The sequence below is a fragment of the Phodopus roborovskii genome, unplaced genomic scaffold (genome assembly GCF_943737965.1).
Source record: "Phodopus roborovskii unplaced genomic scaffold, PHOROB, whole genome shotgun sequence".
Classification (NCBI taxonomy): Eukaryota; Metazoa; Chordata; class Mammalia; order Rodentia; family Cricetidae; genus Phodopus; species Phodopus roborovskii.
The window spans coordinates 13,661,447-13,687,349 of record NW_026126525.1 but is presented as its reverse complement, the minus strand read 5'-3'; the positions used below and the strand labels follow the sequence as shown (position 1 = coordinate 13,687,349).

The 25,903-nt window shown below is 41.5% G+C and overlaps 2 protein-coding genes across 3 annotated transcripts in view; both read right to left on the bottom strand.

Annotated features, from left to right (window-relative positions):
* Positions 1 to 4,788: 4,788 nt before the first annotated feature.
* LOC127232117 (cytochrome c oxidase assembly protein COX18, mitochondrial) lies at positions 4,789 to 14,708 on the bottom strand. Of its 2 annotated transcripts, none has more exons than XM_051198089.1 (6): positions 14,382 to 14,708; positions 13,030 to 13,130; positions 12,233 to 12,396; positions 11,642 to 11,766; positions 9,264 to 9,371; positions 4,789 to 5,900 (listed from the first exon to the last, which is right to left on the bottom strand). In XM_051198089.1, the coding sequence occupies exons 1-6, from the start codon at positions 14,703 to 14,705 to the stop codon at positions 5,727 to 5,729; spliced, it is 996 nt and encodes a 331-aa protein (XP_051054046.1). In that variant the 5' UTR covers positions 14,706 to 14,708; the 3' UTR covers positions 4,789 to 5,726. The 2 variants fall into 2 exon arrangements, with proteins under 2 accessions (XP_051054046.1, XP_051054048.1); XM_051198091.1 differs by having other exon boundaries at positions 11,642 to 11,763.
* Positions 14,709 to 20,583: 5,875 nt separating this feature from the next.
* Positions 20,584 to 25,903, bottom strand: part of Ankrd17 (ankyrin repeat domain 17) — a 129,481-nt gene continuing 124,161 nt past the window's right edge. The window contains exons 31-34 of the mRNA XM_051198092.1: positions 25,322 to 25,570; positions 23,753 to 23,931; positions 22,540 to 22,704; positions 20,584 to 21,185 (exon numbers count right to left, since the gene is read on the bottom strand). Coding sequence (XP_051054049.1) covers positions 21,126 to 21,185; positions 22,540 to 22,704; positions 23,753 to 23,931; positions 25,322 to 25,570 — 653 coding nt within the window. The 3' untranslated portion in view covers positions 20,584 to 21,125. The remainder of the gene's footprint in view (positions 21,186 to 22,539; positions 22,705 to 23,752; positions 23,932 to 25,321; positions 25,571 to 25,903) is intronic.

The window sequence follows — 25,903 nt, the reverse complement described above, 5'->3', positions numbered from 1 at the left end:
AAAGGGCTTTTATACATAGCTCTTAATTGGATGGCAGAAAGCCACGTGCAGCAGATGTAAACAATTGGCTTGGCTTTCTGAGCCTGGAATTACAGACCAAGTAGAAGGACCTTCTAGTGGGATTAATCCTTTTCCTTGGGTGCCATCCCTAGAAAACAGGCAGGGCAAGAAACCTAGACTTCTTTAGCCTCATGTCTATGCCATTAAGACAATTGTGAAACAGAAACATCTCCTATATGATCTTCTCGGTGGTTTGTATAAAGGAATTTGTGATGGCCACACGAACAACACACATAACCATTAACTTGACAACAAAATGCTCAAAAATAATGCAATAAGAGCGATTTAGCAGGGTGGTAGTGGCACGCGCCTTTAATCCCAGCCCTGCACTCGGGAGTCAGAGACAGGTGGATCTCTGTGAGTTAGAGGCCATCCTGGTCTACAGAATTGGGTTCCAGGACAGCCAGGGCTGATACACAGAAAACTGTCTCAAACAAACAGAGCAATTTGATTATTGAAGTTTCATTTTCTCTACTTTCTCTACCTTTGGCTGGAGGTCATGGGGACCTCGACGTCCGACTGCTGCTCTGCTGCTCTGCTGCTGTTGTCTGCCGTCCTCTCGGCTTTCTTGCTTGCTTGAATCTGCTATTCCATGGCTTTTGATGACTCTAGGTTATGCAGATGCCGGTGTTGATGGAGAAATGCGAGGCTCTACCCTGATAGGAAACATCACTAGCTCGTTCTCCAAAATACTGTACCGTGCATGGTACTTTGAAGTCAAGTGATCTACGATCCATGTTTTATGGTGGAATAACCACTGTGACTATGAATAGAAGACATATATCTACCTTCTCTCTCACTGAGAAAACAAATTCAGGTGCTGGAAAAATGGGCTAGTAAGTGGATAAGAGCATAGAATCCTCTTACAAAGGACCTGAGTTCAGTCCCCATCAACCATGGTGAGCAGCTCACAACCCTTTCTTTATTCTAAATGCAGGGGATTTGACACCCACTGCTGGCCTCTGAGGGTACTGCACCTCTGTATACAGCCCTCCTCCCACAGACACATTCACACTTAATTTTAAAAATAAAAACAAAAATTCTTTAACTTTGTAATATCATCAAACTTTCTACATGAGTATAAAACTCAGAATAACACATACTATTGTTTCTGAGCTCACCACCCAGCAAACACTACAAAAAAGCACTTCTCCAGCCCTTTCTTCTTAAATTTCTTTTAGGAGTCTCATTTATCTCTGGCTAACCTCAAATCTGCTTTGTGGCTGAGGCTAGCCTTGAGATCCTGCTGCTACTTGCCTCCATCTCCCAAGCATGGTGATGGCAAGTGTGGGTTACTATGAAGCCTGGTTTCCTCCTACTCAGAATTTACCTGGGTAAGATGCTTCCTCACCAGCACCCTCTTTGGGTCTATAGCTTGAAACCTCTTCATGCTGTCTCCACAGGAAGACACCTGACTTGTCCCAGTCTTCCTTAGTCACAAAAGAAACACATTCAGTTCTTGGGTTTGACCAGGGTGTCAACAGGAACATTTGTGACCTATAGATAAGGATCTTGCTGTAATAAATCACCACAGGAGGCCTGGAGATCTTAAGAACTAGCTGCTGGGCCATTGAGGTGGCTGAGTTGGTAAAGGCTCTGACCGAGATCAATCTCCAGGTGTCACATGGTAAAAGGAGGGACACCACTCTGAACATTGTTCTCTGGCCACTGCGCATACTAGTGTAGGTGTGTGTGTGTGTTTATAACGTACACACAATCTGAATTTTTAAAAATTTAATATAAAAAGGAACTTTGAAACAGGACTGGGAAGGTAGAGGATGGAGGATCAGAAGTTCAAGACCATCCTCAGCTATACAGTAATTTCAGGGCCAGCTGGGACCACATGGGACACCCCCATCCACACACTTTTAAAATACGGCTGCCCCTTTTATTCAAGATTTTCTTCCAGGTGTAGAGGTTTAAGGAAAAGGGGAAAGACATTCATTTTAGTGTACAGTTTTTGTTGTTGTTTTAAATTCCAGATTCTAAGGGCAAGGGATGCTGCTCAGTCGATAAGGTTTTGCCTAGCATGTACCACATGCTCAACATCACATAATATGGGCAGTGGTACCTACATTCTTCATCTAGCACTGTCATCCTAGCACTCAGATGGCAGAAGCAAGGGATCTGAAATTCACGTTACCTTCAGTTAAAACAAACAAACAAAAACCAGAACTGGGTAGGGTGACACATCCTAGCACTCAAGAGGCAGAGGCAGGTGGGCCACAGAGTGAGACCCTGTTTCAAAATAAATAAATCAATCCAGGCTATCAAAAGAAAATTTCACCATACAAACAACAAGAGTTTGAGAGCCAGGTATAGTGGTGCATTCCTATAACCCCTTCACTCAGGAAGTGGAGTTAAGACTAAACTCAAGGCCAGTCAAGTCATACCATGACAAGACCAAGTCTTAACGAAACAAGCAAACTTCCAACACTTTTTAGCCTTTTTAAGCCAACAGAGCCACATGAAGGTAGTCTGCTTTCTGAAACCTGGCACATACCCCAAAATAAAACTATGTAAACTTTACAGACTTATACTCTGCAATTGTTTTGAAAGTCTACAAATCTAAGCATTTAATTTTTTTAAAAAGCCTTCTTTAAGGTCACAAGAGGTGGATCAATGGTCAAGAGTACTTTCTGCTCTTGCAGTCTGCCCGAATTCCAGTTCCCAGCACCCACAGGGTGCTCAAGACTTAAACTCCAGTTTCAGCATACACTTAGGCTCATGTAAGCACATATATATGACCTCTGAGTTGGCAGCCAGCCTGGTCTACAGAGTGAGTTCTAGGACAGCCAGGGCTACAAAGAGAAACCCTGTCTAGAAAAAACAAAAACAAAAAGAAGATTGTGAAAACAATTTTATTACCAACACTCCATACATTCCAGAGGTTTACAGGTTCTGTTGGGAAAGGGAAGACCAAGTACACTTTTGGCAATAACTAGCTAAGGAACTCCTTCAGTTTTTACATTTGGGAAAGTTACAAGTAGCAAAAGGTAGATTCCCCTCACCCTGAGGAAAAGACAGAGCCAGTGCCTGGTGACATCACAGCAAGGGGCAAATGGCTACTGAGCTTGCAGCAGCCAAGCATGTTCTGAAATTTCCTTGGGTCTTTACCACATACTGCACATATCAATCCCTTGATTGCACAGGCAGCTGCTGGTTTACAATGACTCAGGATCTGATTTTCAAACTTGTTAAATAAAAACTGTATTTGGGATTTTTAATATAACAGTTTCCCTAGAACAAGGAACCACATTTTAAACTTTTTCTCTGTAGTATCTAGGTCAGGTTAGCCTTGGATTTGTGGCAATCCTGTGCTGTGCAATCCTTCTGTACACTGTGAAGGTGTTGCTCTCATTCTTAATTGGCTGGCCAACAGCAAGGCAGAAAGAGGTTAGGTGGAGAGCCACACTGAGAGGTCACTGGGAAGAACGGTGGAGACAGCACCATTAGTAGCATACACCTTTAATTCTAGCTCTTGGGAGGCAGAGACAGGTGGATCTCTGTAAATTTGAAGCCAGCCTGGTCTACAGATTGAGTTCTAGGATAGCCAGGGGTACACAGAGAAACTTTGTCTCAAAAACAAAAAACCAAACAAGCCATGTGGTAGAGTGTAGATAAGAAATATGGGTTAATTTGAGTTGTAAGAGCTAGTTAGTAACAAGCCTAAGTTATTGGCCAAGCATTTATAATTGATGATCAGTCAAGGAGTCTGTGGTTATTTGGGAATGGATTGGTGGGACGAAAAACCCTGCCTAAAATCCTGCCTTGTTCTTCGGGTGCTGGGATTACTGGCATGGACCACTATGTCTGACTTGATTTAGAATACTTTTAATTTACAATGGATTTATCAAGATGTAATATTATCAAAAAAGAAAATGTGTGACACATCTGTGTAGCCAAGCAGTCACTTCTCTTTGTTTAACAAACGGAATCACTGTTCCTAGGTAACATTTCTGGTTAGGTTCCTGCAAGTTGCCAGTGTCTCTGTCCACATGCAGCCCTCTGTCAACACTGTAACCTGTGCACATCCCCTTCTCCTTAGCGCATGCTCCTTAGGCTGTGAAGCACTGGATGGCCACTTCCACAGGACCATTTTAAACAGAAAAGGCCAGAGAGATGGCTCAGTGGGCAAAGGCACTGGCTGCCAAGCCTTACACCTGGAGTTTGCTTCCAGAGAACCCAAGGGAAGGAGAGTGAAAACGACTGCAAGTTATCTTCTGGCCTCCACATGCTTGCTGTGGCATGTGTCACTAGTATGGAGAAGTAAAAAGGCATATTACAACTGCGAAGGAGGCATAGTCAGAACTGTACTGCGCGCCAGCTATTTTGAATGCCACGTATTCACCAGGTGGTACCAGCACTCAGGACGCAGAGGCAGGTGGATCTCTGTGAGTTCGAGACTAGTCTGGTCTACAGAGTGAGTTTCAGCACACTGGTCTACAGAGTGAGTTTCAGCACAGCCAGGGCAACAGATAAACCCTGCCTCAAAAAAAGACAAAATTACAATGATTTACCAAGTGACTCAATGATTTGGGGACATGAATACATTTTAGATGCAGACAGAGTTCTAAATACAACAACCTACACAATGCCAGGGCTGGCTGTACCCATTAATCCCCTCACCATAATTAGGCAGCTGCATGCAGAGTGGTACTGGGACACCGAGGAAAGGGACCAGGCTGCAACCCCCCACCCTGCCCCAACCTGAGGCCTCAAGAAAAATTTCCTCAAATGCCTGTCAAATTTATTCCTGAGTACATCAACCACAACTTTCACCTTTCTGAATGAAATAATAGCTGAAGCCACAGTTTATTATCACCCATGAATTTTTCCTGTATTAATTCCAAGACAGCATTCAATCTTTCCAAATAAAAAACAAGTTAAAAGTCACCTTATAACACAGTGGCCTTTCTGGTTCTATATGCACTTCAGGTGACAGCAGCAAGTGCTCCTAACCACTGAGTCACCTCTCAAGTGGCCCACTAGACTAAAATTTGCCAAAGAACACTCTGAGTCCCATGACTTTTATGACAAATCCATACAGACTTTTCAAATACACAAACAGACCCAACAACCATCCTCCAATGAAGTGTTAGCAATTACCTCACTTGGGCTGGAGCTCACATGCTCAGTGGTGAAAAGTACCAGTGCAGGGCTAGGGCAATGGCTCAGTGGTAAGTATACACTGCCCTTCAGATGTCCTGAATTCTGTTCCCAGCACACATGTTGCCTTCCTTAAATTCCAGAGAGATCTGGCGATGCTGGCCTCTGTGGACACTTGCACATAAGTACACAGGTGCACATGCTGTCCCCCTAACCCCACAGACATGCATACATAATTTATATAAAATAAAATATTTTCACCAGAGCCTTTAATTTACAAAACGTTGTTGTATGGACACAGATCACACAGGATCTAATCCTGTTCTCAGCAAAGATATTATTGTATGAACAAGACCAGGCATTTTAGCCTATCTTTAGACTTCACAATTGAACATTTATGTCTAACACAAAATATCAAATACATTTGAGTTATATCTTTCCCACAGAGAAATAGGCATAATAGGCAATTTAAACGCTACCCCAGTCTTCTAAATTCAACACATGAAACTGAAAATGGCATTTCCAATAATTTCAAAGTTACTGGAAGTGTACTGTCCTCATTTTCTTGAAAGGAACTTGGCACAAAAGGCAGCAGAGAGGTCTTTGTAAGGGGTCTCTGAATCCGACTTGGTTGGTGGTATCCGGCAAAGCTGGCGGAATCCAGGGGCACGGAGCAGTAGATTCTGGGAGAGGCCCATGAGGCTGGAGCATAGCCAGTAGAGAACAAGAGACTGCAAAGAATGCATGACAGTTAGCATCTTCTCCTGTACAGGGGAGGCTCACCCGCACCAGCAGTCAGTAAAAAACACTCCAGCACTCTGAGCAAGCTTCCAGATAGTGAATGGACCGCCTGGCCAGGCACAAAAGGCTGACAACACCAGAAATCAGACCGTGGGGTTTACAGCAGATATGACAGACAACAGGTTCCAGGCAGAGTCAGGAAGCACCTTCCCTTCTTTATAACTGTGAAGACTTTATTCCCACCACAGGTGCTAACAAGATGATTATACAGATGGATGGTGGAAGCCTGGGGATGCGGTCGTTTCCCATGGCAATCTTACTAGGCCTTATTTCACCTTTCATTTGCCAGTCTTTCACGATTCCCCAATAACTACTCTCTCCTATTCTCTAGGATATAGTTCATTTCTCAGGTCTCAGAAACAAAGCCATGTGGCAGGCAAGTTCTGCCTGGGATAAAGCTCTCTAGGTCTGAATCCTATTCACTATTATTTGGTTTTGTACAGATTATTTCTTTTGCTTCAGTTTCCTGTCTGTAAAATAGGACCGTTGCTATCCCCACCTTAGAGGGCTTATGAGAGAGCATTTGCACAGAATGGTTACCCACAGTATGTGATCCGTAGTAAGTATCTGCATTTGTTTAAGGTGAGACCTCAAGGGCAGTAGTGATGGGAGATGTCATTCTGTATATGTTTCTCATACTGGTTAATAATAAAGCACTGTTGGCCAATAGGAGAGGAAGATAGGAGGGACTAGGAGACAAGGAGGAAATAGGAAGTAGTAAGGAGGAGTCAAGATGGAGAGTCTGGAGAGAGCTGGACGCCAGCCGCCTCCCCGGTAAGAGAAGGCCATGTGAAAATACATAGATCAGCAGAAATGGGTTAATAATTAAGGCAGAGCTAGCCGATAAGAAACAAGTAACCGGGCCAACAGCATAGTATCAAACACAGAGTCTCTGTGTGTCATTTGGGGCTGGCGCGGTGGCGGGACAAGACCGGGCGGCGGCAGGCGGAAAAACAGTACACGTTACACAGTAGTAACACATCAAAGGCAGATTAGCACAGCAGTTACAGACAACAGCTGAACTACCTGGAAATATGAGTAGTTCACAGAACCAAATCAGTTGTCTGACTCCCCTTGCTTCAGGCTCCTCATCACTAAAGTAGGAGATGGTTTTTGTTGTTTTGTTTGTTTCTTTTTGAGACAGGGTTTCTCTGTGTATCCCTGTCTGTCCTGGAACTTACTCTATAGACCAGGCTGTCCTCAAACTCAAGAGATCCACCCACTTCTGCCTCCTGAGTGCTGGAACTAAAGGTATGTGCCACCACTCTGGCCCATTAAAGTGGGAGACTATAACAGTGCCTGCCTCACTGTATCACTGGGAGAACTACAGGGCAATATACAAAACGCATTGAGAGTGCCTGGGGCTGGCAAGATGGGCCAGCCAGTAAAGGTGCTTGCCACCAAACCAGATGATATGAGTTCAATAACTGGAAGCCATGTGGTAGAAGGAGAGAACAGACTCTAGGAGGCTGTCCTCTGACACGCACACATGTACCCTGGACACATGGAGTGTCTGGCATAAAACCAGGATGCCTAAGCATTAGGCAGGTGCATTCAGGGTCATGCTCGGATGAAGGGTATACAACACCCAATCTATAAGGGTTTCCAGGTTTTTTTCTCCCACTTTTTAAATGTGTACCCAGATAGAACTATAAGGTGCCATCTACATAACTCTCTTTTCTTGCTAAGAAACAAAATCCTGATTTTTAGCTGAGTATACTCACTGTGGAATAGTCATTTACACTGTGTTTGGTTTAATAAAAACAGCTAAACAGAGCTGGGAGGTGATGGTGCATATATTTAATCCCAGCATTCAGGAGGCAAAGGCAGGTGTATTTGTGTATTTCTGTGAGTTCGAGGCCAGTCTCGTTACTGAGCAAGTTCCAGGACAGCCAGGGATATACAGAGAAACCCTGTCTGGAGAAACAAACAAAAAGCTAAATGGCCAACAGCTAGGCAGGGTTTCTGAGGCAGAGAGAACCCTAGGAAGAAGGAAGAAAGGGTTAGCCAGTCAGAGGCAGAGAAAGCAGCATGGGTTAGTTTTAGTCATAAGAGCTAATTAGAAACAAGCCTAATCTATCAGCCAAACTTTTGGGAGATAGTTGATGGGACAGAAAAACTCACCTACATAACTGTGTCTAAAAATCCACTACATGTACTTCATAGACGCTTAAAGCTTCTAGATGTGACCAAGTAAGTAAGACACAGCACATTTATTTGGTAAGATATCTAGCAACGATCTTTAGAAGGACTATGTGTACTCGAAGCACCCTCTACCACTTCTGTGATGTGCCCTGCTCCAACGGCCATCTTGATGACTGTGGCCATGAGGGTAAATATCAGACTGTGTGTGATGGAGCAGAAAGAAGGGACACGGCTGTACTCTGGGAGTTGGCACATCATTCCTAAACTGGGCCTGTCTGAACTCCTTGCTGGAGATAAGCCTGGATATGTAATACACCTTTTCAGATTTGTTACTAACTCTAACCCAATCCTCGACACCACACTGCTCTTGTCTCTTGGGCTGTACTGCTGTGATTACATGGCATTTTACAGCAATGCTCCCCATGGGAAAGGGCTATAATACACAGTTTCCTGCTCACAGACATGAGGTCTACTTCAGAGATGCAGAAACCTATTGTGTACAGGTAAAAGACACTCACCCAAGTACCAGATTTATGATACACCTTTATACCAACAGATCCTTAAGGACTGTGAGCTTTGTAACTGCTCATCTAAACTACTGGTAACTGATTCTACTTCATGGTTTCATATTGGCCCCAATTAAAGATGAAAATGTACAGGACACAGCTTTTGACAACTTCTAAAGTTTATCTGTGGGAAATATACATAGGACTGAAGTAATTGTTCTTTTATTTCTTACAAAGCTAAGTATCAACAGGGACAAGTGAACCGAACTCACTGCAAAAGGTTAAGGAGCATCATGAATCCATATGGACTTCGCAGTGTTTTCTTTTTTATGTGCTATAGGCCTTGGTCCAGTTTATAAGGAAGTTGTTCAATGTATTAGCTAGTCCAAATAGGTAAGTACTAGACTATGCAAGGTGCCCTGTCAGATTAAAATAGAAGAAGGGGAGTAAAGAGTTGATGGGAAAGCTGGACACATCCACAGCAAAGATGAACCAACCAATCCCAGCAATGCTTGGGTGTTGCTGGATGATACAGACAACAGTTACACAGTCACCCTCAACAGCAAGGGTCAAGTGGGTAAGCAGAAGGATGCCAGGCTGTGCAAGCTAAACAGGGTCACATGCAATGCTACTGCTACTCACAGAAGGTACTGTTGCGGCAACTGGGATCATCAGCACGGATACAGCACGGACAAAGTTTGTAACATACATTTGAAAACGAGACATTCCAAGTTTTTGGAGAGCGAAAATCTGAAGTAGAACACACAAACCACAATTACTAAAGTGCACATTAAATCAGATAAACTTTAAATCACACACTGAAGCCCAGGTTGTGTGGTACACTTAAAATCCTAGTATTTGCATTGGAACAGCAACTCAAGGTCATTTTTGGCTTACAGACTTGTGAGATAGGCTACATGAGATAGTTTTAAGATAGGACTGGCCTGGAACACACTCAGTAGTTTAGGGTAACCTCAAACACTGTCTCTCCTGGGATTACAGGTATGTACCACCACAACTTGGTAAAAGTTAATTTTTGACTAGCCTCCACCAACACCTTTAAGGGCTGACATTGTGGTCAATGGCAGAGCACTTGACCTTAAGTGTACAAGGCTGTAGCCTCCATATCTAGCACTTAAACATGATTTCAACACCAATGAACTTACATAACTACCATCTATTTCCAAGGCTAGGATCAGTTAGGCTTTCTCTCTCTCTCTCTCTCTCTCTCTCTCTCTCTCTCTCTCTCTCTCTCTCTCTCTCTCTCTCTCTCTGTGTGTGTGTGTGTGTGCGTGCGCGCGTGCAATGTGGGGGCTGTGACTGAAAGGGCAATCCTGATGTTGCTATTGGTTTTGTGACACAGGCCCTCACTGTGTAGAGATCATATTGCCGCAACTCTCTAGGTGATAAGATTACAGACGGTGTCACCACCCCCTGGCAGCCTTGCACTCCCAGAGATTCATAATCTTATATGCGTTTTACTTTGTGTGCTACTTTCCCTTCCTTTAAATAAAGTAACAGCAATATAATCCTCACAAAGTTAGATAATTCATGTCAACTATCCAGAGAAACCCAGCACACAATACTGTTAAATTATAGCTTTTTATCAGGCACTGGATGACATTCAAACAAGATTACAGCACTGACAGGAATTCATTCTGGCCTTCTATTTATCACTCCTTTCTGTCTACCAAATAGTCACTGAACACAAACTGAGGAGCTGGATGCATGTGATTTTAAGAACATTTACACTGCACATGACATGTTTCCTCAATAAAATCTCACTGATGACTTTAGGTTTTTTTTTTCTTTAAAAAAAGTTTATGGAAGTTTTGCCTATACATGTATCTGTGTGCCACATGTGTGCCTGATATCCATGGGGTTCAGGGGAGAGTGTGAGGGCTGGAGTTGGAATTGGTTAAAGCTTGTTGTGAGAAGCCATGTAGATGTTGTGAACTGAGCCCAGGACTGCTCGAGAGCAGCCAGTGCTCTTAACCGTCCAGCTATCCAGCTATATCTCCAGCCCCATCTTTTGTTTTAAATGGGGACACACAGGGAACTCACTGTCGAAAATCACCTTATGTCATTCTTAAAGCCATGCCCCACTATGCCCAGTGCATCCAGTGCTGGAGTAGAGATCCCTGGGCTCATCAATACTAGGCAAGCATTCCACCAACTGAACTATATTCCTAGCACCAAGGCCTTAGAATTCCCAGACAGTGCTCATCTGATATGAGGTTTATAAGATTTTTATCTCAAAGTCTGAGCTCTCTATAAAATTAAAAGCATACTTTCAGTGCACTGTTGAGTGAAGCACTATGAAGCAACTGAAAAATCCTATTTTTCATGTGTGTATGTTATCTCATCAAAAAATTAAAATTATACTGTCATCTTTTAAGAGAAAGGCAGAGAGTTATTTATGGTTCTCTACCAATAAATTCACATAATAGGTATATAAAACCCCATTCAATTGTGGATTGAAACTAGACTGGGCAGGCATCTTAAATTTTTTTTTTTTTTTTTTTTTTTTTTTTTTTTTAAGACCAGTTCCCTTCATGTCTCCCTAAAGCTCTGGATGTCACTGTGCAAACAGGCTGGACTTGAGCTTGCAGAGATCTACAAGCTCCTGCCTTTTGAGGACTGGGATTGAAGGAGTACCAGCCACCCAACTTGGATTACTATCTCTCCCCCCCCCCCCCTTTGGCCTGGTTTTCTGAGATGGTGAAATGGTCTTGTTATGTAGCCTAGGATGGCTCTGAGTTTGTGATTCTCCTATCTCTGCTTCCTGAATGCTAGGACTAGACATGAGCAGCCGTGCCTGGCTTTAGTGCTCTTCCTTTAATAATAAGGACTCCGACACCAAGAGACATAAAGGATTGGCCCATGTCAAGAGCTGATCTGACATCAGAATTCAGAGGCAATGTCGAACAAAGCATATGTGTATGTGATGTTAAAGCAGCACAAGTTGCAGCAATCCCAACAACGTATATGGTCAACAGAGCTCACTGTAAACCACTGACCTCCACTATCAGTAAATTGACAACACCAACAGAGACAGGCAGAATCCAAGTGGAATCCATTGCAGTGAGGTCAGGAAACCACAGGACCCCTCCAGCAGCTAACTGCTCCTGAACAGAAACACCTGCTGAGACAGTTTAAACACAAAACAATAGGATTTATGAGAATAGCTTAGGGCCCAGAAGCACACAACCCGAAGATCTGCCCTGGTTATTCAAGCTACTTATATTTGTAATTATTTTTTTTTTTTTTTTGGGGGGGGGGTGTCGAGACAGGGTTTTTCTGTGGCTTTGGAAGCTGTCCTGGAACTAGCTCCTGTAGACTGGGCTGGACTCAAACTCATAGAGATCAGCCTGCCTCTGCCTCCCAAGTGCTGGGATTAAAGACATGTGCCACCACTGCATGGCATATTTGCGATTTTTTGTTGTTTTGGTTCCTCAACATAGACTGTCTGCGATTAAGATTCTAAATTCTATAATGTAAGAAATACAGTAAACAGTAGTTATGAAACTAGAATTGTTTTTTTTTTTTTTTTTCTATTGGAAAGCAATAATAAAGAATTTGAGAGATGAGGATTTCTATAATGGTTTTACCTTCTAAATGTGTCGTCCCTGTGCTCAAGTTCCGGAGGGCAACAGATATGAAGATCCACATTGGAAGCTGGACCCAGACTAACACAGTGGCTTTGAAAGGATGGCAGTTGTCACGAACATACAGCTCTGACACAAGCCTCCGCATATTCTTCAGATAGGTGAGCCTAAGATGAGGGAAGAAAGAGAACATCATCTGACCACTAGCACGAGCTTCACCTATGGCACACACCCCTTCTGTAGGGATGCTGAAGGGTTCAACAGGGGTTTCAACCATCCTAAGCAGTTAAGGGGAAGGCACACAGCCTTTCATTAAAGTCAGTCAGACTACAACTTTAGTCTCTAATGATCTCTGGCCAGTAAGATTTTTAAAAAACATTTTATTTATCACATTCTCTGATTTATTTGTGTGTGTGTGTGTGTGTGTGTGTGAACACTGACAGTCACATAACTAACTTATCTCAAACATCTGTATTTAATTCACTGCCATCTTTATCTGATCATGGCTCTCTTTTCAGTGGGTCCTCCAGAATAGAAGTCAGATGTGGCAGCACATATCTGTAATCCCAGTATTTGTGGGGGGAGGAGGGGAGAGCAATGGAGATGAGGGGTACTGGGAGGCTGAGATAGGAGAATCATTCAGCTCTTTGGGAATTAGGGTATAAAGCCTGTTTCTTTATGTGTTTTCATTCCAATATATAAAACATGGTACACGGTGATTTATTAGTATGAATGATATGAATGAACAAATCTGAACATTTACTTATAAATTTCATGATTACAGGCATAAAACTGCATACCTGGCAACTCTCTTGGACCAACCAAACTGATGTGCACGGACCGCAACTTCTTGGTTAAGGTGCTTGGCAATGTTTTTTATTTCTGGTTGCAAGTTTTCCACCTAACTAAAGAAAAAGTTGTTTTTATGAGCATATAAAGGATCTCTGTTGAGAACCACTGCTATCTTAGTTTCAGATGTCGACTCAGCACATCCAGGAGAGAAGAGCTCAGTAAGAAATTTTAGGTTAGCCCACGAGGTTTGTTTTTTTAATCACTAATTGACACAGAAGAACCCAGTCCACTGTGGGCCGCCATCCTCTAGGCATGCGAGCCTGGGATATATAGAAAAGCCGGTAAGCAGTTCCTGTTTCAGTTCCTGTCCTGTTGTGCTTCCATGGTGGACCATGACCTGAAAGTCAAGTAATCCCTTTCCTCTCCCCGTTCTGCATTAACCAGTCTCTTTTCCCTCAACTATTTACAAGTGATGTTTATGATCACATTTGTAATCAGAAAAAATGTAAGCAGAAGATATTATTAGATATTTAGCTCGCTTAAAACATCTTTAGTCACAAACGTAAACTCCAGTTTGTTACACCTATCTGAGCAACCATACTGATTTGCACAAACTGCAACTTCTTGGTTAAGGGTTGCTTGGTGTTTTCTATTTCTGGCTGTTCATAACCTCTGAAATGGCACCTACTTCACAGGATTTTGAGACTTAAATGAAAACTTAAATGAAAACCGGATCTTACTGTTTTGTCCTTAGATAGGCCAGTAGTAGAGAAAATAGCACTCTAATTGGTAAGTTTAAATCCCAAGGATTCCCACTGTGACTACTTAGCGCCATTGCTGCTTCCCTTCCTGGCAATCTTCTGTGAAATTTCATCTTCTCGTACTGACTTAATCTCACATCCCTAGGTAGCCAAGGAAAGACAATGCTATACCGATTCTACAGGGAAAAAGTGAAGCCCTAAAAGGCCAAGTCAAAGTCACAACTTAACAGACACAGGGTCATATAGATCGTAGGCTGTGAGTGACAATCCAAGTCCGCAAAACGTTAACTCAGTGAATTCTTTCTATTAATAAAGAGGTGTAAGAATAGTTAGGGACAAATAATGCTGCAGACACTGTTAAAACGTTTATGTCACTACTAATGCTACCGGTTCCTCAGTGCCATTTCTTCTGCAGACTGATCTCAATCGAAAGTTTAGGAAACACATGTATTTCATATAAAGACCTAGTGGGTCGGGTGAACCGGAAGGTACTCGAGTCACTAACCATTTAACGCATGCAATACTAATTACTTTAGCCAAGCAGCAGCCTCGACGGTCAACGCTAGCTGGAAGGCGGCACGGGGACCGACCCCCCTCACCTTAGCCAGGATGTAGTGCTGATAGGCGGCCAGGGGCAAGGTGACAGCGCCGCGCAGGGCCACGGTGCTGAGCACGATGCTGCCCCACCAGGGCAGTCCCGTAGCGGCGTGCGCTCCTAGCAGCACTTCCTCCGCCGCACGCACGGGCGCCGACGCTGCCAGGGCCTCATACCATCCGCCTGGAGCGGCCGCCGACAGCGACGCGGCCGCCGACAGCGGGAGGGCAGGGAGCCGCGCGTCACTCCAGCCAGGCTGCAGTTCCCGTGCACGGAGCCTCAAGGTGGGCAGTGACCGGAGCCACCCGGAACCCGGGCGCCACAACATGCCAACGCCACTGCGAACGCCGGTTATCACGGAGACCCGGGGAAGGACCACCCGCAACAGGAGGGTGTGCGCACGCGCCGGTCCGCGGCCACGCCTGACCTTCCCAGCCTAGGCGCTGACGTATAGAGTCGCGCTAGAGATGACGCACGAACTTAGGCCCCGCCTTTCCCACGCGGCACTGGGCAGGTAGCGGCTCGCACAGGACTCCTTTCCTTGCTAGGGTGGAACTACAAGCAATCGGAACCGGAACTGCGCGGGTAGGCGGGGCAAGGAAACCGCTTTGCTGTTCTGAGTTTCGGTTTCCTCCCAAGAGAACTGAACTTGTGTACTTTTTGTGAACCGGCTGCTTCCGCTCGGGACACGCATAGCATGTACTTCCGTCTCCACGGACTGCTGAGACACCTGCTTGAGAGTAACGAGTATTTCTGTTTTGCGCAGTGTTAAGTCTGCGTACTTTATTCCCTAGGCACAATTCTACGGGATGTAAGATTTAATCTGTTCGGCTAGCATTGTATTTCTTGATAATCCAAGAGAATGCAGAATGCAGGGCATGGTGGTGGCGCACGCCTTTAATCAGGTCACTCGGGAGGCAGTAGGATGTCTGCTGTAACCCAGCCAAAGCTACCAAACAATTACCATCATAATAGCAGAAAAAGATACAATGGAATGCTCAGGGCATATACGAATTGCTTGAGTTTTCCAGTTTTGAGTTCCTAGCTACAGCAAATAATTGGGGAGAATTTTGAGTTCTTTAAAACCTCTCCCATGTTCGGTAACATCAAATGGTCAATCTTGTCCCCTACTTCACTGCATACCTACTAAAGGTAATGGATAACTTCTGGAATTTGGGTCAGCTGCCTTCAAAACTAACCATGAATCCATAAGTAACATTTTTTTTTGTTGATGTTGCTTGGCTCCTGTATCATAATCCCCTTTTCTAAAACAGTTTACATATCTCTTGCTTAATTAAGAAACCAGTTGTTATTGCCTACCGATTTTTTGTTTTTGGAGACAGGGTTTCTCTGTGTAGCTTTGGAACTTGCTCTGTAGGACCAGGCTGGCATCCAGCCAAGACATCTGCCTGCCCAGGGCTGGCCTGGAACTCAGATACCTGCCTGTCTCTTCCTTCCAAACTCTGGATTAAAAGCATGCACGACTACTGCCCAGCTATTGTTGACTGATTTAAGGTGAGAATCAAGCCACATATGTATAAAAGGTGTAAAGAAGTGAACTGTTTCCCCATTCTCCTCCCAGAGAAGCAGTAACAAAGAGTAGGCCCTTCCAAAGTGCCCTTAAGGCATAGAGGGAAGTTGTTAAAACAACACAACCCTCCCAAACCCTAATCTTAGCACATGAAGACCTAGAAGCAATTCTACACTGGGAACCTAAATAAATCCTATTTATGGTAAGCATAAATAACCCTTCTATGTATAAATAAGCCTGTTATTTGTCCACAAACCCAAAATGTCTATAACTCCAGCTCTAGGGATCTGACACCCTCTTCTGACCTCTGAGCACCTGCATACACATAAAAATAATAGAAAAAAATCAATTAAAAAAACCCCATATAGTATGATGTGAAATTAAAATTTATTAATATTTAATTAATGATGATTCTGCATATGGCTTGTGGGACCTTTGTAGTAGTCAGTCCTCTCCATCCACTTTTACCCAGGTCACATTTGTGTAACAAGACTTTTACCCTGAACCATCTATCAGACCATATTTCTTTTTAAAGCTTTCTAAACTCACCTGTTTATCACATGTTCATGTGGGATGTGGGAGGAAGAAACTCATGTGGGATCAGAGGGACCACCTTAAGGACTGCTTACCTTTTTATAATGAGAGTTCTAAGGACTGGTCTCAGGTTGTCAGACAATCTTGGATCTCTATATATAACCCAGGCTGACTCTGTACTGTAGGCAACCTCATGCACTGGTGACAGGTTAAAAAAAGCAGGGTTAGAATTTGAGGCCAGGTTTGCCACAGATCCTTCTCAAAAGATCTAAAAATGTAAAAGTGAGGGGCCACTACTTGCAGTAACCCCTCCCTTTGTAACAAATAAAGTACATTTTCTTCTTACAAATGTTTTAAAGATTTTAGTATTTGGTGTGTGTTTTGCCTCCATGTTTGTGTATATACAGCGCCACCTGTCTGCCCAGGGCTCTCAAAGACCAGAGATTCCTTGGAATTGGAATTAGTTTCCAGCCTCCATATGTATGCTGGGACTCAAACCCATCTATGTCCTTTACAAGAGAACAAGTACTTTTAATTCTCAATCCAATCAGAATTTGCTATCTATCTGAAAATGTCAGAGAAACTACCAGTAAGTACATCATAAACTTCAATGCAAAAGTAGTGTTGTAACTACTGTGTCCTTTCAAGTTGTACATTGTAATATAAAATGACCACACTATTTAGAAAGCACATGAAATCATGTCAGTCCTAACAAGGCAAATGAACTCTTGTGCAATACATTGTTTATTTTAAAAATCCTCAGTATTTGCAATCAACCTATACAACTTTGCATCATTCAACTTTTCTTTCCACTCAACTTTTGAGTTCCTTGAAGAGACGTCTTTGGGGCAGGAGAGATGGCTTAAAGGTTAAGAGCACTTGCTGCTCTTCTAGAGAACTGAAGTTAAGTTCCTAGCACAGCAAGCAGCTCATAGCTACTTGTAACTACAGCTCCAGAAAGTCCAACACCCTTTTCTGGCCACAGACACCTACACGTTAAGATACACACACAGAATAAAAAAAAATGAATTTTTTTCCTGAGACAGCTAGGTATGGTTTGAGACCACCTATTGAGTTTTAGTCTAGTCTGTAAAGAGCAAGATTTTGTCCTAAAAACAAGGAGGGTACAGTGGCACAAATACCCATAAGAAACATGAGCTAGCGGATTGCTATACTGTCGTAGGCTTCCCCCTCCACACAAATACTAGATGGTCCTTGATGGCTCTGGTCACTGTAAAGGAATTCTGTCCAGGCCAACAAAGTAACTGCTCTCTATATATTTACCAAACGTAAGTAATGGTATTTCTGCATCCAGGATGTATAAGAGAAGTTATAAGTTAAGATGCTCTCATCTGAAGGCAGCTGAGTAAGCCAACTGCTGCAACCCTCAAACAACATCAGTGAGATGTGTACTTCCCAAATGATCCAGGGGCATTCAACCCCAAATACAGAAAGCATGAACATTAAAAATATAAGATACCTTGACAGATAAACTTACACAAAGTAAAATTAACTTAATTAGAACCAATGAGCTGTCCTTGACTTCTTAATTATTTCAAAATCATCCTGACTCTTAAATTTTGTTACTTAGAAAATTTTGAAACACTTTAAATGTTCTAAACTATTAGACCTGTGGGAATGAGTGCTCTTTAAGAATTATCAGTGAGGGCCAAAGAGATGGCTCAGAGGTTAAGAGCAGTGGCTGTACTTCCAGAGGTCCTGAGTTCAATTCCCACCAACTACATAGTAGGTCACATCCATCTCTGTTGCCCTCTTCTTGCTTGCAGGCAAACATGCAGGTGGAACAGCATACATAATAAATTTTAAAAAAAGAATTATCATTGAAAGAAAGAATCAGAGGACCAAAAGAGATTTTGTAATTCTGAGAATCCAAGTGAACAATATAGTGCACAAAATATTTTCTTTCTTTCTGCAAAACAGGGGTTTCTCTGAGTAGCCTCAGCTGTCCTGGAACTCATTCTGTAGAATAGGCTGGCCTTGAACAAGATCTACCTGCATCTGCCTCCAAAGTGCTGCTATTAAAAGCATGCACTCCCACTACCTGGCAAGAAATCATTTTTATAAAGTACATATTTAAGTAACTCATGCAAAAGACAGACTACCATTTTCTGTGAACAGATGAGATGGGGTTACTGAATACTTTCGTTGTTTTCCCAGAGAACAAATATTATTTACCACTAAAAATTATTTTATAGTAATAGGCCACAGAGTCCCCCCCCCCCCCTCCGGAGAAATGCTATTAATTGTTGAATGGCAACAATGAAGACCCTGTTACAGTTAACAAGACCTATATAGAACTATATAGACCAGGCTGGCCTCCAATTCACAGGTATCTACCTGCATCTACCTCCCCAGGGCTGGGATTAAAGACATGAGCCACCACGACCACGCAACAAGGTTATTTCTAAAGTAGAATAGCTGGTACACAGATCACACAATAACTGGGGATGTTAGCTGTTTAGAAATGGAAAAGGGACAGTTCTGTAAAGGCAACTCACTTCTGAAAGAAAAGCACACTATGTAGTCTGCAGAGATAATCACATACTTCAAAAGGAAAAAAAAAAAAAAGACCTGCATGGTCTCAAAAAAATGTTTTTATTGTTTAAATAAAAATGTTCTATATTACATCTGAAGTATAAAAATGTATTTAAAAAATGTTCCTAGTACAAACTTCTCATATCATGGCACTGCCCTTTACAAGCCCGATCTCTAAGTGTAGAGATAGAGGGCTCCAATCTACTTTCATGGTCCACATTTTAAATTCAAGAAAATGGTCAGTTTTTTGCCCTTCTTTATTCAACACCACCACTCACATGCACAGTACATGCTGAGTAGTGTCTGTTCTCCAATGGGATTATTTCAGATATGAAATAACCCTCATATTACATAAAGCAACTGTGGGAGTGGGTAAGACAGACCTGTGCAAAATTCAATACAAAATGTTAAACAGCATCACACAGGGTTTTTTTTTTTTTGTAAAGTGCTGGAATTTAAACTCATGGCTATATTTGTAGGTTGTTCTCCTCCTAATTTGGGTGTACTTATCATAAGTGGAAAAGCAATTGTCTTACTTAAGTAACATCTCCTAACTGAAAAGACAAGTGCACCATTTACAAACTGCTGGGTAGGTTTGAGAAACCAACCTTATACATTCTACTCAGGTCACTAGAGGCAAGTAATCTCCTCATATACTCTGACAACCAAGTAATATTATCAACTCTAGGTGGTGTTAATAAGTAAGCTTTAGTTAGTGTTTTACAGTGAAGTTTGTAGCTATTTAAAAACCAAATTGATAAATATAGTATTTCTCATGTATTAATTGTTTTATATTTCAACCACATAAGTTATTTTTCCATAGGAGACATGGTAGGACACATATTCTTCTTGTATACATTATTGTTTATTGTTTCAAGTGGATGGAATATATAATTCCCACTGAGTAGTTTTGTGTGGCCCTGAATCACATATAAACAGGTTAAATGTATTCTTTATAATCCTTCTATTCGTGTTATCAACCATAAAAATCGTCTTAATAACAAACCCAAACACTCCTTTTGACTTGGCCCAAGTTAGCTGTTCATCCTTTTCATTGCTACAAGTGCAGAGAGTAAGGAGCCTTTCAACCTAAGATATAAGATGCTTGAAAAAGGAAAATTTTGTGTTTACTCTTTATGATCAGGAAGCCAATGTTAAAAAAAAAAATCAATATTATCCGATATAAAATATGCCGAATTATTTAAAAATAAACAGTATATGCTGACTGAGAACTGTGGTGGCTTTTAAGTTTCTCCAAAGTCTTAAGTTTTCTGGAAACCCCTGACGCCACTGAAGATGCTCCACTTTGTATATGGAAAAAAGCTTTACAGGTTGTTCTTCACTATTTTGAGCAAGAGAATCTTACAGTGGCAAAGAATCCAAACTGAAGAGAGATGTGTGTTAGTTCGAAGGTGTGACAAATGTAATAAAGACATGGAAAAAAAATCAGAAATTTCTTCTATATGTTTTGCTACAAACAAACCCAAAAGGGAGCAAGATGGATGTTTTAAGAGCTAACAGAGGGAAACATCCACTGATAATGCCCATCATTTTACTTTATGCTTAAATTACACAAGTAGAAAAGTTATGCTTATTAATAGTTTAATGTATGAAGGAAACATCCAGATTGCTGAATATGAAGGTACATATCTCACATTAATTTAAGTCTACATAAAGTAGAGCCTCTATACTGACATATTGAAATTTACCTTCTGCCTAGCCTTTTCTGTTATGTAAACAATTGTACATTTATTTGCCATTCTAAAACTTCAGGATCAAGTTTACATAATTTTGCTAAATTTCCGTGTTTGCTCAGAAGCAGTTTACAGTACTAAAACCAACCAGCCAAAGAACAGCTTCAACAGAAAGTTATGTCCAAAGAAGAGGGGAAGAAAGAAGGAAATGGTAAGAAAAATGCTAACTAAGGTAAAAACGGATGACAATGGAGAATGGGCAGTCACAAATGTTCACAGAAAATAGGTCAGTTAGTAAGTTCTTCTGCAAAAAGCCTACACACTTCAGTCAAGCACATCAGTAGAATGATTTGGGAGCATAAAAAAATGTTTCTCGGCCACTTGTGATTTCCTCTGAATGAAAGGAATCTGCAGGCTAACAGGCTTATCCTCATCAGCCAAGCTGGTTCATGTGCACACTGTTCATGTGAGGTGCCCAGGGTCCGGTCCACACCTACAAATATAGAGCATACATTTCACCAAATACAAATTAAACAGGTATTTAGGTTAAAATAATATTCCTTAAAAAAAAAGTATCTATGAACTAAGTTCATTCAATCTTCAACATATAGTCAGGTATATGGAAAAGGAAATACTTGGGAGTTCAAGGTCATCCTCATAATGCACAGTGAATCCCAAGGACAGCCTGGGCTACTTGAGACCAGTCAAACTGAGAGGGGGAAAAAAACAAGGCTCGGGGAGGAGCACAGGGGACTGGCGCCATGGCTTAATAGTTCAACACACAGGTGCTCTTCCACAGAGAACTTGAGCTTCATTAACAGGGCCTACATGGCAGTTTTCTCCTGTCTAGTCTATTTCTAGTTCAGGGTCTCCTTCTGAACATAAGGGATGCATGTAGTGTAGACATACATGCAGCCAAAATACCCACACACACAAATTAAGAAAAAAAAAACAAACAAAAAACCCCAAACCATTTAAAAAAAAAAAAAAATCTGCAATATATTAGGAAACAACAGGAAAAAGGAGCAATGCCCCACATCTGACTGGGACCTTGAGAATGCTCAGCATATGCTGTCACCAAACCACACCTCAAACTTTTTCTGAAACACTAACAAGAGGTGATACTCAAGCAATTTAAAAACGAGCTGTTTGGCAAAATAAAGGTTGCTGTGAAAGGACAATTTTTCAGGCATACACCCAAGTAACTTAAGCATGAGTCAAGCATGGTTGCTTGTGCCTATGATCCTAGCCCATGGGCAGCTGAAGCAGATCAGCCTGGGATAGCTAGTGACAGAGCAAGGCCTGTTGGGGGGAGAGGAGCCCATCCTAGTGTACAGTCATTCCTTAAGTTTTCAATTATACACATTTTTTTTGGCATGACACTGTTAAAGCGTTAAGACTGTATAGCTCTTTACATATTAATGAATTTTACTCTGAGCATAAAGTTACATTACATGAAGATCACTTTGCTACTTGCTACTTTTGTTTTTGAATAGGGTCTTACTATGTAGCCCTATATAGCCTAGAACTTTCTATGAAGACCAGGATGACTTTTAACTCAGAGATCTACCTGCTGAGTGCTGGGATAGGTGTGCACTGCCATGTCCAGATCTACAATTAAAATTCTTCTACATACCATCTGCTACAGAATAAAATATGTAATAACATGCCTTTCTATAATTAGTTAAATAACTCTAAGTATCATTTTATAAAGGTTTCCAATGCATTTCAGGTATAGTCAATTTCTTCTGGCTATATTCATTGTGATCTATTACTTTTACCTAAATTCTATTTGTCTTGTGTTTTGTAAACATCTAAGTGACTGCTTACTAAATAATCAGCCTTACCGTTTGAGGACCATTATTTTCTGTGGAACTTGAAACCATCTTTATCAGTGAATTCCAAGAAGGGTCTGCAGCATGAGGGCCATTAAATATGGGTCCTCCAGTACCATCGGGGAGAGGTGCTACTGGAGGAATCATTGCATTCCCATACACAGAAAAAGGCATACCCTTAAACAAAGGGGGTAAAGAAAGAGAGATTAACATCCACATCATTGTTTCCTTTTTCTTTGCTCCTCCCCCACTTCTAATAAATAATCTTGCAAGGACTATGTGGAATTTTGTCAGAGCAAACAAAAAGAGGCACTAGGGAGGCAAACACAGGCAGCCTGGTTTACAGGGTGTTTTAGGTGAGACGGGGATATATACATACCATCATAGTATAGAAATAAAAAAAAACAACCAAACAAATCAGAGTCAAAATCCTAAAACTAATTTTAACACCTCAAATGACTTTATGAATGTGTACATTATTCACAGAGCCTATGTATTATTGACATGAGCTCAGTTAGCAGAGTATAGCTGGCCCAGGCCTTTCTTCTCAGCACCCAGGAGGCAGAAGCAGGTAGGTCTCTTTTGAGTTTGAAGCCAGCTTGGGTCTATTAAACGAGTTCAAGACCACGGTTGAGGGCCTGATTCATGAACAAAATAAAAAACAAGCTCACATTATAAAGGGCAATAGCATGTTCAAAGAATTTTTCAGAAAGCATTCCACTGAAAGCAGACAAGGCAGCTCACGCCTATCACAGGCATGCACATGGGAGGTGCTGTAGAAGACCAGACATTCAGGTCATCCCCAGCTATAGAAAGAGTTCTAACTGGGCTGGAGAAACAGCTCCACAGTGGAAACAGTGTGCTGCTCTTACAGAATACCTCATTTTAATTCTTAGCTCTTACTCTAGATGTCTCATGATTTTGTGTACAATGCCCTCTTTGACCCATGTGCACATACATACCCACATATACAAATAATTAAAATAAAAATCTAAAAAAAAAAAAAAATAAGAAACAACATATCCCAACACAAACAAACAGACTCCTAAAACAGAAGTCTCTTAAGTGACTAGGAAACTGTGTGTGTGTGTGTGTGAATACTTCTATCTTAGCCAGTTTGGCTTGCAAAGCCCAACAGAATGACACAGATGCTCTGTTTGGAAATGAGAGATGACTAGGAATGAGAAAAACATTTAGTAACAACAAAAATGCTTATTTAAGTTACCCCAACTTTAGGAAAGTCCATGTATCCTGCAGGAACATGCTGATGGAATGTACCAGAAGGAGTTACAATTCCTGTACTATCTCGCTCCATTGCTTGATGCTGTGAAAACACTCCTGGGTCAGACATTGGCCTGTGAATCATAGGATTTCCCATCCCAGGGTTACACCAGTCCACTTTGTCTAAGAAAGAAAAAAAAAAAAAAAAAAAAAAAAAAAAAAAAGAAATAAACAAAAGTTGATAACATTCAAAATCAATAGGCAGTTTAAAAGAAATACTTGTAAGTTCTATTTAAACTTGTTGCAAACTGTTCTTTTAAAATAATCTATTTCTGTATTTTTACAGCAATCGTTTCCATACTTCTTAGTGAAGTTTCATAAAACATAACAAAAGACTACACATAGTAGTAGCAAATGCCTGATATAGTAAATGTGTGGATTTGCTTTTTTTACGGTAAGTCTGTGGGAAGGAAGTACAAGACAATTAACTAGCTATAACTGTCCTTTGATTTTAGATACTGACATATCCTACAGCAGATCCACAATATGCCTGAACATAATACTTTGGAAATGAACAGGATATAAACTCATTCTTGTTGGGGGTGGGGGCAAAAAATGAGATGTAGGTCTATCCTTAAACAGTTCCTAAAGTAAAATGTTTGAAGACATCAGATGCTAAAGATTTCAGACAGAGAACTTAGAAGTTGTCACGAATTTCACTACTTCGTGCAAAGATTAAAAAAAAAAATACACAAAAGAACTGTGGTAAATAGGCTGACAGTGCACCTGGATATATCAGGGCTAGCATAAGAAATCTAGACCACGAGTAACCTTGATGGATATTGAAGGATACACGTGAGAAATCCCTTAAATAAAAATGTATTCACTTAAACAGCAACATCAGAAACAATGACAATAAAAAAAACCACAAAAGAAAATAAAAGCTAAGAGAAAGCCAAAAGATCTCAAAGAAAATACCAACATTTTAATATGGCAAACTGAGATACAAGTAGGCCAGCCTAGGGCAATATGGCAAACACTGGTAATTAAACTATTATGAGGTAAAGGCAAAAGAATCAGGAGTTCAAGACTAACTACTCTTGGCTACACAGTAAATTCAAGGCTAGCCTAGCATACAAGAGATTCTCAAAAAGCCAAAATTCTTTACATGCATTATGTTAATTTCAGAGAAAAGTAAGTACAATGGGAAAGACCATGAAACCAGAACTAAAATAAGCTGATTAGTCTAACTGGAGAGATCAATTCCTTTAAGGAAACAATGAGGGCCAGAGAGAGATGCATCAGTGGTTAAGAGCAATGGCTGTTCTTCCAAAGGAACTGGGTTTGATTCCCAGCACTCACATGGCAGCTAACAACTGGATGTAATCCCAGTTTCAGGGGACCTAATGCTTGCATCTGGCCTCTTTAGGCACTAGATACATGTATGTTGCACAGACATACTTGCAGAAAAAAGAATCACACACACATGTAAACAAAAATCTAGAAAAGACGTGAAATTTGTTAAAATACTATAGCTAAACTTAATTTCCAGTAACATGACAGCACATCATACCTTGATTGCCACCAATCCCTTCAAAGGACCAGATGCCACTATGTCCTACTGATGTAGACAAATTACTCCCAATAACAGATGGAGCGGAAGTTCCAGTTTGCCTGATACGTGCAGAACGCTCAGTCCCAATAGGGACTGGAACTTTCCTGTCCTGAGAGACATTGCTGGGCTTTTCAGACCCTAAAGGTACTGATGATGAGGCAGGAGATGGTGCACGAACGCCAGAGGATGCCGACTGTGCGGGAGATTCTGGAAAAAGACATTTTGAAATATGAAGTTATCTTAAAATATGCATTTTCCAAGGAAAGCTGAGATACAAGAGTAGTATTTGTAATTAGTTTTTGATTTGCATCCAAATATAGGAAATTCTGAGCCATTTTCATATATATATACACCATTATACTTCATTTTACTCGCGTTACTTTCTTATCCTCCTTTGAAGTAATTTTCTCTTCTGCTTTAAGAATAATGTTTAAGGGCCTGGAGGGATGGCTTAGTGGATAAGAACAATGGCTGTTCTTCCAGAGGACCCCGGTTCAATTCCCAGCACCCACATGGCAGCACACAAACTGTCTATAACTT